The 16822-nt window shown below is 40.7% G+C and overlaps 1 protein-coding gene across 3 annotated transcripts in view; it reads left to right on the top strand.

Annotated features, from left to right (window-relative positions):
- Nucleotides 1-6773: 6773 nt before the first annotated feature.
- LOC109891401 (myotubularin-related protein 14) overlaps nt 6774-16822 on the top strand; it is a 38107-nt gene continuing 28058 nt past the window's right edge. For 2 of the 3 annotated variants that reach the window (XM_031825658.1, XM_031825660.1), the window contains exons 1-9: nt 6789-7647; nt 8407-8555; nt 10316-10424; nt 12268-12343; nt 12928-12991; nt 13741-13863; nt 15557-15630; nt 16107-16177; nt 16492-16566. In XM_031825658.1, coding sequence (XP_031681518.1) covers nt 7504-7647; nt 8407-8555; nt 10316-10424; nt 12268-12343; nt 12928-12991; nt 13741-13863; nt 15557-15630; nt 16107-16177; nt 16492-16566 — 885 coding nt within the window. In that variant the 5' untranslated portion in view covers nt 6789-7503. Of the gene's footprint in view, nt 7648-8406; nt 8556-10315; nt 10425-12267; nt 12344-12927; nt 12992-13740; nt 13864-15556; nt 15631-16106; nt 16178-16491; nt 16567-16822 lie in introns of all 3 variants that reach the window. The other variant, XM_031825659.1, reaches the window with a different exon arrangement.

Here is a 16822-nt window from a genome sequence, read left to right as displayed (position 1 = left end):
GTTCCCCCACCACTGGCGTTATCTCGTATTCCCCTCGTCTCTATCTCCCCCTATCTTCGTCAATGATTCCTCAGCAACTGTTTTGATAAGAACACTCCGTTGTCTCTGAAAGATGGAGACCAAACAAAAATCTTACACGAAAGAGTCCACACAAAGGTCAGCACTGTCTCCCCTGGTAGTCAATCAAAAGGTCCAGGTGTCTGGATGTTATATAGTCCAAATGGTTTCCAAATGAATCAATTCAAGACCGAAGCGTGATTAAACAGCGATGGGGAAAATCCTCTTAATGCCTAAAGACACAGCAGAGTCGAACAAGCTCACATTGCAAAAATCAATGGTCAAGGAAAAAAGAGATCAGGCGCGTTATTCGCAATTCACCACCCCCGTCGGAGTGTGAAGAATGAAGCTATATCGACTCCCATTAGACCCAACGCTTCAAATGAGAGACAAGCACCGCTGTCGAGCCCCACTGATGAATCTTCCGCGAACTATTTAAGTTAGGTCAACTTGAGCATTATTTACATCAGGAATAAGAGACAGATGCGTGTCCTTTGAAGAATGAAAACGAGAAAAGATGGGCATTGGTCGTATCACTGTAAATACCAAGACCCCATGCTGGTGGTTTTCTGATGCTGTCTTCTGACTCTCACTCTCGCTCTCCCTTTTCCCCCACGTCTCTCCTCCGCGCGCGCACACGCTCCCCAAACAAACTGCTTTGGCCTGCACAGAAAACTGTTGGAAAAACCTGGATTAGGTGCATGGAAACAATGCTTAAGTAAAAATACTTCTTTTTTGGGGTACTTTTTACTCCATACATTTTCCTTGACACCCAAAAGTACTCGTTGCATTTTGACTGCTTAGCAGGACAGGAAAATAGTCAAATTCACGCATTTATCAACCGAACATCCCTGGACATTCCCACTCCCTCTTATCTGGCGGACTCACTAAACACACATGCATCGTTTGTAAATTATGTCTGAATGTTGGAGTGTGCCCGTGGCTTTCCGTAAATTAAAAAACAAGAAAAAGGTGCCATCCGGTTTGCTAGGTATAAGGAGTTTGAAATGATTTATACTTTTACTTTTGATACTTAAGTATATTTTAAACCAAATTATTTTATACTTTTGCTCAAGTATGTTTTACTGGTTGACTTTTACCTCTACTTGAGTCCTTTTCTATTAAGGTATCTTTACTTTTACTCAAGTATGGTTTTCCTGTCCTGTTAAGAATAAAATATTTAACGAATACTTTTGGGTATCAGGGAAAATGTATGGAGTAAAAAGTACATTATTTTCTTTGGGAATGTAGTGAAGTAAAAGTTGTCAAAATATAAATATTAAAGTAAAGTACAGATACCCCGAAAAACTACTTAAGTAAGTGCTTTAGAGTATTTTTACCCTAGTACTTTTCACCACTGTTGAAAGGCAACCTCATGTTGATCAATTTCCTAATCACATTGCATCTTGAAACGTATAGCCTACAACTCATTCATGTTTTGTAACAAGAGTCTTCACACCAACTCGTGGTTTTTGCAATATTGCAATAGACAATACCAGTTGGATTTAACACTATCAACCAACATGAAAAGAATTGCCCCCTAATTTAAGAATTTTCTGAACAGGAGTTGTTTTGTAGGTAATCATTTATTGCAAGTGCAATGTTTTTTCTTTTTCAATATGAGTAGAATTAGTACTGCATTAATTAAATCAAGGTGATGGAATTTTATGTTGCAAATCATGACACATCTCAAGCAAAATATGTGAGTGTGTTTCTTAGGGTAGGTTATAGCCTATATACACGCATCTACAATACCTGCAAATTCATATATTATTCAGGAGTTGTACTACTGAATGGGTGCATACAATTTCACAAAGCACGAATAGTGGATACTGTGTTGTAGTACGATTTGCCTATAAATTACCACACTGGCGGTGAAAACACAAGAGCACCATTTGAACAGAACAACCCATCTAAATCTCATTGAAACAATATCAGAATCAGAATCACCTTTATTCTTCAAGTACATTTACATTTACCAGGAATTTGACCTGGTGGAATGGCGCTGACAACAATAAACAAAATATATAGACAGAATATAATGGTCATATAGTATCTACAATGAGTATTTGTGTAGGCTCGATAAGCAATGACAGTAGCTCCAACCCAGGCCTACACCAATGTAGCTCAATGTCTTAGCCTATTGCCCTACTCTGATCAAAACAAAACAAAACAAAAAAACATAAACTGCCTTTTAACATTACTATTATAAAGAATTATACATTTTTGACACAGTTTGTTAACCATTAAATGAAGTAAAAACATTTGTTGTTCATTATTATTACGTCCTAAATTAAACGGTCCATACATGCCCACTTGTGGAAAAAAGAAGAAAAAAAGATGACATACTTTACAGTTTATTAATGGTTAACAAACTATTTATTAGGCCTAATGGAAAAATTACAAACAGCCTAAAACTATTCTCCATTATAGTCTATGTGAAATGCGGCTATGAGGGGAACTATAGGACGATAGGGCTATTTACATTGATGTAAAAACATTTACCCATGATATTAACCTTGGTAGAGCATCCTACTGGAAGCTAAATAGCTCATTATTAAATAATGATATAGTTAAGTGTGAGGTTAAAGGTCTTTGCTCACACTTTTGGGAAACTGTCACGTCTGCTCCCGCTCCCCTTCTCTGGCGCTCGAGGGCGCCAGCAGGCCCATCATTACGTACACCTGTCACCATCGTTATGCACATCAGCGCTTCATTGGACTCACCTGGATTCTTTTACCTTATTGATTGCCTCCCATATATCTGTCACTGCCTCAGTTTTTTCTCCTTCTGCATTAATGTCGTTTTGTTCCCCCTGTCCTTGTTTTGTTTCCTATCCGTCATTTATTAAATATTCACTCCCTGTACTTGCTTCTCGTCTCCCAGCGTCTGTCCTCACAGGAAACAGCTTGTGCAGAAAAATCTTATTTCAAGAACTGACAGCTCTTTAAATTTGAAGTGGCCAAATAGCTTCAACAATCTGGTAGTAATCTGGCTAAAACCAGAAGAGCTGAGGAGGAAACGGTTATGGTTAGGATAACTTCCATTTCTCAGAGGTCACCAGACAGTTTTGGGGGAAGAGAACATGGAATTGTTTGGCAAGAATATGTTTGGCAGCATGAATGAAGGATGCTTTGTTGCGAAATAGGAAGCCAATTCTAGATCTAACTTTGGATTGGAGATGTTTGATGTGTGTCTGGAAGGAGAGTTTACAGTCTAACCAGACACATAGGTATTTGTAGTGGTCCACATATTCTAAGTCAGAACCGTCCAGAGTAGTGATGTTGGACGGGCAGGCAGGTCCAGGCAGCGATCGGTTGAAGTTTAGTTTTACTTGTATTTAAGAGCAATTGCCACGGAAGGAGAGTTGTATGGCATTGAAGCTCGTGTTAGTGTCCAAACAAGGGCCAGAAGTATACAGAATGGTGTCGAGACTCACCAGTAGCAAGAGCGACATCATTGATGTATACAGAGAAGAGAGTCGGTCCAAGAATTGAACCCTGTGGCACCCTCATAGAGACTGCCAGAGGCTCGGACAACAGGCCCTCCGCTTTGACACACTGATCTCTATCAGAGAAGTAGTTGGTGAACCAGGTGAGGAAATCATTTGAGAAACCAAGGCTATCGAGTCTGCCAATGAGGATGTGGTGATTGACAGAGTCGAAAGCCTTGGCCAGGTCAATTAATACGGCTGCACAGTATTGTTTCTTATCGATGGCGGTTAAGATATCGTTTAGGACCTTGAGCGTGGCTGAGGTGCAACCATGACCAGCTCTGAAACTAGATTGCATAGCGGAGAAGGTATGGTGGGATTCTAAATGGTCTGTAATCTGTTTGTTGACTTGGCTTTCGAAGACCTTAGAAAGGCAGGGTAGGATAGATATAGGACTGTAGCAGTTTGGGTCAAGAGTGTCCCCATCTTTGAAGAGGGGGATGACCGCAGCTGCTTTCCAATCTTTGGGAATCTCAGACGACACAAAAGAGAGGTTGAACAGGCTAGTATTAGGGGTTGCAACAATTTCGGCAGATAATTTTAGAAAGAAAGGGTCCAGATTGTCTAGCCCGGCTGATTTGTAGGGGTACAGATTTTGCAGCTCTTTCAGAACATCAGCTGACTGGATTTGGGAGAAGGAAAAATGGGGAAGGCTTGGGCGAGTTGCTGTGGGGGGTGCAGTGCTGTTAACCGGGGTAGGGGTAGCCAGGTGGAAAGCATGGCCAGCCGTAGAAAAATGCTTATTGAAATTCTCAATTATAGTGGATTTATCGGTGGTGACAGTGTTTCCTATCCTCAGTGCAGTGGGCAGCTGGGAGGAGGTATTCTTATTCTCCATAGACTTTACAGTGTCCCAGAACTTTTTTGAGTTTGTGTTGCAGGAAGCAAATTTCTGCTTGAAAAAGCTAGCCTTGGCTTTTCTAACTGCCTGTGTATATTGGTTTCTAGCTTCCCTGAAAGTTGCATATCACGGGGGCTGTTCGATGATAATGCAGAACGCCATAGGATGTTTTTGAACAATTTAATGAACAAGTTTCTAAAAATACTTTAAAAACAATCTTCTCCCTCTAACAATGACTCGGGGGTTAATAACACTGCTCATCGATAAGTGATGTCTAATTTATTAGCCTTACTACTTGAAAAATAATTAAAGAAGTCCTGGATGCAATTATTGATGAATCACAGGCTTTATGAGGAACAGACATATTTCTAACAATATCAGACATGCTTGACTACTCAGACCTAATAACCGAGGATAGCTTCATATTATTTTTTATATTTTTATAAAGCATCAGTTCCTCTTCCACTCCCTTGAGAAATTTGGCTTTGGGGATTTTTTCTGTAAGGCTATTAAGACTCTCTATATGAATGGTAACAGCTCTATCAAACTGAAACATAGCACCTCCCCTAGATTTCAGTTAATAAGGATCTAACCCTTTTTTTTCAATTCTCACCTAAAATGACATACCCAAATCTAACTGCCTGTAGCTCAGGACCTGAAACAAGGATATGCATATTCTTGATACTATTTGAAAGGAAACACTTTGAAGTTTGTGGAAATGTGAAATGAATGTAGAAGAATATAACACATTAGATCTGGTAAAAGATAATACAAAGAAAAAAACATGCGTTTAAAAAAAATGTATACCATTTTCTTTGAAATGCAAGAGAAAGACCATAATGTATTATTCCAGCCCAGGCGCAATTTAGATTTTGGCCGCTAGATGGCAGCAGTGTATGTGCAAAGTTTTAGACTGATCAAATGAACCATTGCATATCTGTTCATAATGTTGGATCAAGACTGCCCAAATGTGTCTAATTGGTTTATTAATACATTTTCAAGTTCCTAATTGTGCACTCTCCTCAAACAATAGCTTGGTATTATTTCACTGTAATAGCTACTGTAAATTGGACAGTGCCGTTAGATTAACAAGAATTTAAGCTTTCTGCCCATATCAGATATGTATATGTCCTGGGATTTTTTTGTTTGTTACTTACAACCTCATGCTAATCACATTAGCCTACGTTAGCTCAACTGTCCCACAGGGGGGACATCGATCCCATAGAGGTTAACTTCATGTTGGTTTGCAATTATAATATTGACAAAGTTCCAATGAAACTCTATGCTTTTCATCGACAGGTTTTCTTGTCATGATCCTTAAAATATAAATACAATTTTTCTCCACACAGATATTATATATGGAATAATCAGGACATATTGTATAAAAATACTTCTTTGTTTTTAGAATATTGGTCCTGAAATAATATCCTATTGGTGAGCCAACTTGTAAATGCAGAGGGACTTTTACCACATTATAAGGAATTCTTATCACTTTACAAGATCCCTCTAACACCTAAAGATTTTGCAATTGTTTTAGATGCCATTCCCTCAGGTGTTGCTTTCTATTCAGGAACGTGTCAAGACCTGACCCTCAGAGCCTACCTTCCATTGACCCTGTTGACTCATCAGTAGGAAAGATTTGTTTTTCTTTTAGTCCATTCAACAACAATAGATTGTTACGAGCCTTGTTTCAAAAGGATGTTGTACATTATGTCATGCCTTATTGGAATGGTTTTATTGATACTGTCTGTTGGAAAAAAGTTTGGATGGTACCACACACATACCTACTTGTTAACAAAATGAAGGAATTTTATTTTGAAATTATTCATAAATATTATCCTGCCAACCACTATATGAAGAAGTAAAAAATAATAATCTAATTGTACATTTTGTAATGACCACCCAGAAACAGTGTTGCATCTTTTTTTTGTCATTCTATTCATGTAAGGAATCTGTGGAAAGACATCAGTAGATTTCAAATTTAACATATTTATGAAGATTTTACACTTATGGAGAGAGATGCTGCTTGGATTCTTTACTTATGATAGAAATAAGTTGAAACAATTTGAAGTAATTAATATCATTATTCTTGTAGCCCCATTTCATATTCACAAATGTAAATTTACAAACAAAACACCACATTTTACTACCTTACAAAAATAAATGGAACTATATTTTAAGACAATGAAATACTCTACCAACAAAAAAGCTGTTAGAATTATAAATGTGTGTATGTCCCTTAAGGTAATGTGATATTGTACCCCCTAGCCCAAATGTACTTTGTATATTCTTTATATATACACTTGTGTTCCCCATGTACTTTTTGTATTGATTTGTTGTTAATAAAAATATATATATATATTTCAGGGGGCGATGTTGGTCACGTGCTGGTTTCAACTTCCTGTTTACCACTTGTTCCTTGAGACAGTTCACGGATTGCAACACTTCAACAGTCGTGTGATTTTTGATCAAGACTAATAAATACGCGTTTGAATCGCTGCTGCTACGGATTTAATCGTTTTGGAGCCGGTAATATGTTTTTGTCATTACTGGGGAAGAGGAGAGAAAATGAATAAATGACAGAGGAAACGTGACTAGGCCAGGAGTCCTCGCGATTTCCTGAGTCAGGCGCCCGGAGTATTCCTCTGCCAACAAAGGCTCAATACCAAACATACGAGTGATGAGGGCAAGGACTAAAAACCAGTCAGCATTCATTTTTCTCGGAAAAACGTTTAGTAATGTGTTGGATTTAACTTTAAGTGTGGATACTTCCTAACATTAGTTAACTAACATCAGCTACCTTAGCTAGCCAACCAAATCCACCACCACTAGCTTAGCCACGTAAACAAATTACTATACATTCTGCTTGCCTGGCCAGTTTTACTCGGAAGGGTTAGCTAGCCTGCTGGCTGGTTAATACATCTTTGTTTCTAGAGGGTACCAGCACAGCGGTGCCCTGAATTCGGGGAGAATACCCGGCTCCGGCCCTTTCAAGCGGGCAGTCAGGAAGAAACTGGCTGGGAAGGGATGGCCTGGTGGGTCTTCCCGTTCCCAAGGTGCTGCGGTGTTTGAGGGCGGAAGAGTTCGGATAGAACCCACGGTGGGTCTCGGCATGATGATGTCTGCATTCCCTTCCGTGTCTGGGAGTCTCACGGACTCCGGGCTAATGATATCAGGCAGAAAGACTGAGGAAATAGCGGATTTGATAGATTTGTTTTCGAAGACACAGTACAGAGCGAAAGAAGTCACGCCACGGGTAAGTCCGAGGTCCTCAGCATATATGTTTTTAACTGTTATTTCTTCATGTCATTATAGCCATTTGAGTTTACTTCGAGATGGTGTGCCATCCGCCAAACGTCCCTTACCTTTACGCGTGCTTCAAATAAACAACAGCCTGCAGTGCCTAGTGCCAGCAATCAAATCAAATGTATTTATGTAGCCCTTCGTACATCAGCTGATATCTCAAAGTGCTGTACAGAAACCCAGCCTAAAACCCCAAACAGCAAGCAATGCAGGTGTAGAAGCACGGTGGCTAGGAAAAACTCCCTAGAAAGAGTGCTCCAGATGTTAGAATCTACTTCCTTCGGAGGTAGCCTATTTCTTTAACTGTCCAGATACTCAGTCAAGCCTTTTTCATACAACTTCAAACCCACCAACAAAAACAAACAAAGACTATACAATGAAGGAAGGTGTCCTTATTTTGGGGGTAATGATGAGATGGTACGCATATCGGTTCATATTCTTTATAATTCTAGTGGTTATATTTCATATGATTTAGAAGTGACCAAACACGCAGCAGGAAATCCTTCACAAGCCACCTTTTAATGTGTACGTCTGCAGTTTCTCATGAGCATCACCTAAATGTGGGACATGGGACCACTGTACCATTGGCTCTTCCCAGGTTGTAGCCAATTAACTGAGCTACACATCCTGTTTTTCCTTCTTTGTGTGGGGGGTGACTATGCGTTTCACGGAAGTCTATCAAACACCATTTTGGAATATTTGTCTCTTACAGGTCGAGACGATAGAGAAGCGTTGCTTGGAGCTCTTTGGCCGAGACTACAAGTACAGTGTCATCCACAACGCCAACGGGGAGGTGTGTGGCCACTACCCCCGACAGATGGTCTTCCTCGAGTATGAATGTACAGAGCTCCATAAAGACGGGTACCGTACCTACCTACGTTACCTTAACAAGGTCATCAATGAGGCTGTGTCTGCAAATATTAGACCTACTAGATGTCCAGTCCTTGTTTCCACAGTCCTTGTTTCCTCAACTTCTCTCAAAGCACATTGGAGGAGGAGGACCGAGGGAGGGACCTTGGATCCTCTCCCCCAATAGGCTTGGAGAGGAGTTGAAGAAACAAACAAGGATTTGACAGCCAGTAACATTCTCAGTCACAGCCTGAGACAAAGTTCAGTCCACTTAGTCACCAATTACACTGTTGTTTATTTGTGTGTACCTTAGTCCACAGCCCATATTCAGATATGATGAATGTGAACTTGGAGTAGGAGTGCTGATCTAGGCTCAGGTCACCTGGTCCCTGTAGTCTTATTCATTATGATCTGATCCGAGATCATCTTTTCTAATTTGAGGTGGATTAAGAAAACAGGCCCTGACCTGTTATTGGACAGAAAACAAAACGGGGTTAAATGTAGTCCGGTCCACATCTTCATGATTCATTATACCGAGGGGGTTGGAAATGTCTGAGGTTCTCTAATTATATTTATGATTAAATGGGAAACGTTATGGGAGCGTTCTATTTTGGAATGTGTTCGGAAATAGAATATGTACTTTTGACCTATGAGTAGAGGAGCGCAACGCTTCTAAGATCCACACAGTGAGGAAGATGTCTCAAGGTTTAAAAAAGTGATTTTGTCAGACTGGATAACATGTTCATGGGGAGAATGTATTCCCTTCATGCGTTATGTTTCCGTATGTCTGTGACCTGTCCCATAGTTGCCCTCTACGTGAATTCATAAGTCGGGGGAAACAGCCACTCAATAATTCATGTAAACACCCATAAAATATTTGCCCAACCAGGTTATCTAGAGCTAACAAACACACGAGTGAGATGGATTTTATGTCATTGTTTGTGTTGTTGATTGACACTAAATAGGGGCTTTAGGCTATGAGCTCACTCAAGAATACCCATTAGTTTGGATGTTAAAATGAAAACGCTGAATACTAAATGGGGTTGAGTTACATGCTGACCAAACCACTCGCGTGCATGCTGATTTTTGTAACCCCGCACCAGACACGATCAGGACACGCAGGTTGAAATATCAAAACAAACTCTGAACCAATTATATTAATTTTGGGACAGGTCGAAAAGCATTAAACATTTATTGAAAATTAGCTAGCTAGCTTGCTGTTGCTAACTAATTTGTCCTTTGATATAAACACTGGGTTGTTATTTTACCTGAAAGGCACAAGGTCCTCTACGCTGACAATTAATCCACAGATAAAACGGTACACCAAATTAGTTTCTCTCGGCACTGGTCAAAAGTAGCGCACTGGTCAAAAGTAGCGCACAAAATAGGGAATAGGAGGCCATTTGGGACATCCTCCATTCACCCCTAAGCTGCTCCAGGGGCTTTGGCTGTACTATGGTTGAACCTGTATCTCTGGCGCCGAGCCAATCTTACTGGACTGTATGTGAGCCATCAGTCTCTGACTATTGGGGCAGTTTGATGTGTTATTTCGCTACACTCGCATTAAAATCTGCTAACCATGTGTATGTGACAAATACGATTAGATTTTTCACTTGCTACATTATATAATATTGCTATATTGAGGACTATGATTCATGTAGGTATTGCTTTGTTTTAACATATCAATGAAGATCTATTGCTATTTGGTATATTGATGATCCATGTATTGCTGATTTTTATTGCTTGATATCTTGCTGCTGCTGTCTCCTTAGGTTTGAGAGCACAGTCCAGATCACCAAGCTGCAGGATCTGGTGAACCGCAGTAAGATGGCCCGCTGCAGAGGGAGGTTTGTCTGCCCTGTCATCCTCTACAACGGCAAAGTATGATTCGTATATATATATATATATATATAGAGAGAGAGATTTGTATCTATTTACATATTTATTTATATGTAAATATATTATTTATATACAATACCATTCAAAAGTTTGGACACCTGCTCATTCTAGGGTTTTTCTTTATTTTGACTATTTTCTTCATTGTAGAATAATAGTGAAGACATAAAAACTATGAAATAACACATATGAAATCATGTAGTAACCAATAAAGGGTAAACATATATTTGAGATTCTTCACAGTAGCCAGCCTTTGCCTTGTGCACTCTTGGTGTTCTCTCAACCAGCTTTTTATTTATTTAAACCTTTATTTATCTAGGCAAGCCAGTTAAGAACAAATTCTTATTTTACAATGACTGCCTACCCAGGCCAAACCCCTCCCCTAACCTGGATGACGCTGGGCCAATTGTGCGCTGCTTTATGGGACTCCCGATCACGGCCGGTTGTGATACAGCCTGGGATCGAACCAGGGTCTGTAGTGAAGCTTCTAGCACTGAGATACAATGCCTTGCGCAACTCCTGCTCCATAAGGTTGTCACCTGGAATACATTTCAGTTAAAACGTGTGCCTTCTTAATATGTGTAATTTCTTTCCTTAATGAATTTGAGCCAATGAGCTGTTGTGACAAGGTAGGGGTGGTATACAGAAGATAGCCCTATTTGGTAAAAGACCAAGTCGTTATTATGGCAACAACAGCTCAAATAAGCAAAGAGAAATGACAGTCCATCATTACTTTAAGACATGAAGGTCAGTCTGTCTGGAAAATGTCAAGACATTTGAACGTTTCTTCAAGTGCAGTCTCAAAAACGATCAAGCGCTATATTGAAATTGAATCTCATGAGGACCGCCACAGGAAAGGAAGACCCAGAGTTACCAATGCTGCAGAAGGTAAGTTAATTAGAGTTAACTGCACCTCAGATTGCAGCCCAAATAAATGCTTCACAGAGTTGAAGTAACAGACACATCTCAACATCAACTATTCAGATGAGACTGTGTGAAGCAGGCCTTCATGGTCAAATTGCTGCAAAGAAACTATTACTAAAAGTGCACCAAAAAGAAGAAGAGACTTGATTGGTCCAAGAAACATGAGCAATTAGACCGGTGGAAATCTGTCCTTTGGAAATCTGTCCTTTGGTGTGGTTCCCAACATGAAGCTGGAGGAGGTGGTGTGATGGTGCTTTGCTTGTGACACTGTCAGTGATTTATTTAGAATTCAAGGCACACTTAACCAGCATGGCTTCCACAGCATTCTGTAGCAAAAAGCCATCCCATCTGGTTTGCGCTTAGTGGTCCTGTTTTTCAACAGGACAATGACCCAAAACACACCTTCAGGCTGTAAGGACTATTTGACCAAGAAGGAGAGTGATGGAGTTCTGCATCCGATGGCCTGGCCTCCACAATCACCCAACCTCAATCCAATTGAGATGGTTTGGGATGAGTTGGATCACAGAGTGAAGGAAAAGCAGCCAATAAGTGCTCAGCATATGTGGGAACTCCTTCAAGACTGTTGGAAAAGCATTCCTCATGAAGCTGGTTGAGAAAATGTCAAGAATGTGCAAAGCTGTCAAGGCAAAGGGTGGTTACTTTAAATAATCTCAAATATAAAATATTTTGATTTGTTGAACAGTCTTTGGATTCCAAACGTGTTATTGCATAATTTTGATGTCTTCACTATTAATCTACAATGTAGAAAATAGTAAAAAACTTGAATGAGTAGCTATGTCCAAACTTTTGATGGCTACTGTGTATGTATATGTGTATGTAAATGTGTTAAACATTTTTTTTTATGGATATGTGTGTGCTAATCCTTTGTTGTCTTCCATTGCAGCATATCTGTCGCTCATCCACTCTGGCAGGCTGGGGGGAGCTATATGGGCGCACAGGCTACAACTACATCTTCTCAGGTGAGACTGATACAAAATTAATTTTGTCTGCAAGGAAAACTCTTAATATAGTTCACTAAGTGTCTCAGGGTTGGTCAGTTTTCCCCTTTTGATCATAGTTAATAAGATTACATGGACAGGGAGAACTAGATCCTAGATCAGCATTCCTGCTCTGAGAAGCTTTATGAATACAGGCCCAGATCAATTTTAATCTGGACCCATTTACAAAAGGATAAGTTTTCATGCACTGCTTCCACCCAGTTTCACTTTTGTGTCTGAAATGCTAACGTTTGGATCTACTCACCTTTGTCAGAGCGACTGCTTTGTCAGCAAGCATCTCACTTTTTACTGCTGCTCTTCAATTATTTGTAACTTTTTTTTCTCCTTCTTTTAAAAAAAAGTATTTTTCATAAGATCAAACGTTGCTGCTGTATTTCCACTTGTTTGGCTGTAGTCCATTCCCCAAGCCAGTTTTTGAATATGCATCCCTTTCCTGAAGAAAGTGTCTGTATTCGATATTTGAAACGTCCCTTTATTGCGGATAAATGGATCCAGTTTAGAATTTTGTTGTCGTGATGCAGCTCTGTCTCCGTCTTCCTCCCTAGGGGGGATTGATGACACATGGGGGGCAGAGTCTGAGCCAGAGGTTCCAGAGGACGACAGTGCCAGGTTGGTGTCTTTTCACATGAGGGTTTGGTTTCTTTGCTTGATTCAATACTCAAAATGCCACAGACATTTGAGTGGTAATGTGATGACGTCTAAAATCTTAATTTCTTTGCACTATTTCTCTCCCTCCTATCACTCTCTGTGTACCCCTTCTCATTGTGTTTCTCTCTCTCCTATAACGCTCTCTGTGTACCCCTTCTCATTGTGTTTCTCTCCCTCCTATCACTCTCTGTGTACCCCTTCTCATTGTGTTTCTCTCCCTCCTATCACTCTCTCTCTGTGTAGCCCTTCTCATTGTGTTTCTCTCCCTCCTATCACTCTCTCTGTGTAGCCCTTCTCATTGTGTTTCTCTCCCTCCTATCACTCTCTCTGTGTACCCCTTCTCATTGTGTTTCTCTCCCTCCTATCACTCTCTCTGTGTAGCCCTTCTCATTGTGTTTCTCTCCCTCCTATCACTCTCTCTGTGTAGCCCTTCTCATTGTGTTTCTCTCCCTCCTATCACTCTCTCTGTGTACCCCTTCTCATTGTGTTTCTCTCCCTCCTATCACTCTCTCTGTGTAGCCCTTCTCATTGTGTTTCTCTCCCTCCTATCACTCTCTCTGTGTACCCCTTCTCATTGTGTTTCTCTCCCTCCTATCGCTCTCTTTCTTTTTCTTGCTTGATTGAATGCTGAAAATACTAAATACATGTTAGTGGTTCTGTGTACTTCTCTGCTCAACCATCTGTCTCACTTTCTTTCTGTCTCTCTTCAGCAATGGGGACTCTCAGCTCTTTGACAAGGTGCGGGGTCTGGACATCAAGCTGCTGCGCTACCTCTCTGTGCGCTACATCTGTGACCTTATGGTGGAGAACAAGAAGGTCAAGTTTGGCCTAAAGTAAGTCAACACACCCACACCCTCACCCAGCCAGCATTCTTAATGTATTCAACACACCCTCACCCAGCCAGCATTCTTAATGTATTCAACACACCCTCACCCAGCCAGCATTCTTAATGTATTCAACACACCCTCACCCAGCCAGCATTCTTAATGTATTCAACACACCCTCACCCAGCCAGCATTCTTAATGTATTCAACACACCCTCACCCAGCCAGCATTCTTAATGTATTCAACACACCCTCACCCAGCCAGCATTCTTAATGTATTCAACACACCCTCACCCAGCCAGCATTCTTAATGTATTCAACACACCCAGCCAGCATTCTTAATGTATTCAACACACCCAGCCAGCATTCTTAATGTATTCAACACACCCAGCCAGGATTCTTAATGTATTCAACACACCCAGCCAGGATTCTTAATGTATTCAACACACCCAGCCAGGATTCTTAATGTATTCAACACACCCAGCCAGGATTCTTAATGTATTCAACACACCCAGCCAGGATTCTTAATGTATTCAACACACCCAGCTAGGATTCTTAATGTATTCAACACACCCAGCTAGGATTCTTAATGTATTCAACACACCCTCACCCAGCTAGGATTCTTAATGTATTCAACACACCCAGCTAGGATTGTTAATGTATTCAACACGCCCTCACTCAGCCAGGATTGTTAATGTATTCAACACGCCCTCACTCAGCCAGGATTGTTAATGTATTCAACATGCCCTCACTCAGCCAGGATTGTTAATGTATTCAACACGCCCTCACTCAGCCAGGATTGTTAATGTATTCAACACGCCCTCACTCAGCCAGGATTGTTAATGTATTCAACACGCCCTCACTCAGCCAGGATTGTTAATGTATTCAACACGCCCTCACTCAGCCAGGATTGTTAATGTATTCAACACGCCCTCACTCAGCCAGGATTGTTAATGTATTCAACACGCCCTCACTCAGCCAGGATTGTTAATGTATTCAACACGCCCTCACTCAGCCAGGATTGTTAATGTATTCAACACGCCCTCACTCAGCCAGGATTGTTAATGTATTCAACACACACTCACAGGTTGGTCTTTTGGTAGCGCTATGTAATATACCTGACTCCTAAAGTGTACCCTTGTTTGCATGTTGACCTTTGCATGTGTGGCGGTGTTTTTGTCAAAAGGTTGTGTGTGTTTATTTACCTAGGTGCCTGCGTACTTGTTTGATGTAATTGTGTGCGGCAGGTAGCCTCAAGGTTAGAGCGTTGGGCCAGTAACTGAAAGGTCGCTGGTTCAAATCCCAGAGCCGATTAGGTGGGGAAAAAATCTGTCGCTGTGCCCTGAGCAAGGCACTTAACCCCAATTTCTCCAGGGGCACTGGACACTGGTGACCCTGGCTGTGACCCCACTCCCTCCGGGTGTCTCGGTGGAGTTGGAATATGCAAGACACACATTTCCAGTTCACACTTGTACAAGTGTGTAACAGAACAAATATAAGCACCCCCCAAATTATTATTATTATGTACAGTTGATGTATGTGCGTGCTTGCTATGTGTGACAGTTCATTCGGGAAGCATGTCATGTATACGCACCGTTAGACAAGAATGTTCAGTATGAGGTTAGTGCTTCGGGTATGTTGTAGCTGCTTCATCACATTGGGAATATTTTCTCTCTACTCTTTTATTTGATCTGTCGTCCAGTGTCACCTCGTCTGAGAAGGTGGATAAGGCTCAACGATATGCAGACTTCACGCTGCTCTCTGTGCCTTACCCAGGTAAAAACCCTTATCCAGGAAAATCCCTAACTTGTACCCAGGTAAAACCCTTGCCCGGGTAAAACCCTAACCCTTACCCGGGTAAAACCCAAATCTCTCTACAACCCAACCCCTTACATTTTAAAATACATTTATTTATTAACTTTTTATCTACTTTTTATAATGTCGGTTTTATTAGGAAAAGTAGGTTTCCACACACAGTTTATGTACAATAGTTACATAGACAACAGAAAGGCAGTTGGTAAGCTTTACAATGCATTCCAACATCCTTATTGTTATAGCTACACTCAGTACAGAGAGAGCTGTACTCTTCTCTATGCATACCATTTTTTTTACCACAACACCAGGGCTGTATTCATTAGCGTACACGGTTTTCAACTGAAACCGGAAACAAGTGGTTCTTATTGGATCCTCCCTGTTTCTGTTTTCTTCTGTTCGCTGTCTAATGAACACCACCCCTCTCTCTGTGTCTCCAGGGTGTGAGTTCTTTAAGGACTACAAAGATAGAGACTACACCGCTGAGGGACTAGTATTCAACTGGAATCAGGTATTGTGTTTGACGCACACACACAATCTCTGAGATTCCTCATATCTATCCATCCAGATGAACTATTCTCAGGGCTTGTATTGACAATGCGTCTTGAAGTTAGGACTACTGATGTAGGATCCGGTCCCCCCCTGACCATTTATCTTATTCATTGTGATCTCAAAGACCAAACTGAACCTAGGTGAGCACGCTTTATGAATAGGAGCTCAGATCTCAAAGACGTAACTGAACCTAGGTGATCACTCTTACACGCTTTATGAATTAGGAGCTCAGACCTCAAAACATACTGTTTCATTGTTAACCTTCATCAACAGGATTTTGTGGATGCTCCTTTGACAATCCCTGTGTGCTTTACCAAGAACTTGAATATAGACTGGAGTAAATATCAGGTATGTCTACTAATACCTGAATATCAGGTGCATCTACTATTTTCCCTATATAACCATAATTATACTGTATTCAATACTTCAGCGAGCTGTGATTCTGAGTCTTTCCTGATATTAGTGGTCTCACAGTGACCTCTGTAGGTGGGTTATGAAGCTGCATCTGTTTGCTGGCTAATAATTTCTCATGTTAAACAAATGTATTATGTCCATTGTTTTCAGATTTTGCTGATTAGCAGATTTTTTTTAGGAAAGTTTTACT

This window comes from Oncorhynchus kisutch, linkage group LG5 (genome assembly GCF_002021735.2).
Source record: "Oncorhynchus kisutch isolate 150728-3 linkage group LG5, Okis_V2, whole genome shotgun sequence".
NCBI classification, from domain to species: Eukaryota; Metazoa; Chordata; class Actinopteri; order Salmoniformes; family Salmonidae; genus Oncorhynchus; species Oncorhynchus kisutch.
This window is presented reverse-complemented; position numbering and strand designations above follow the sequence as displayed.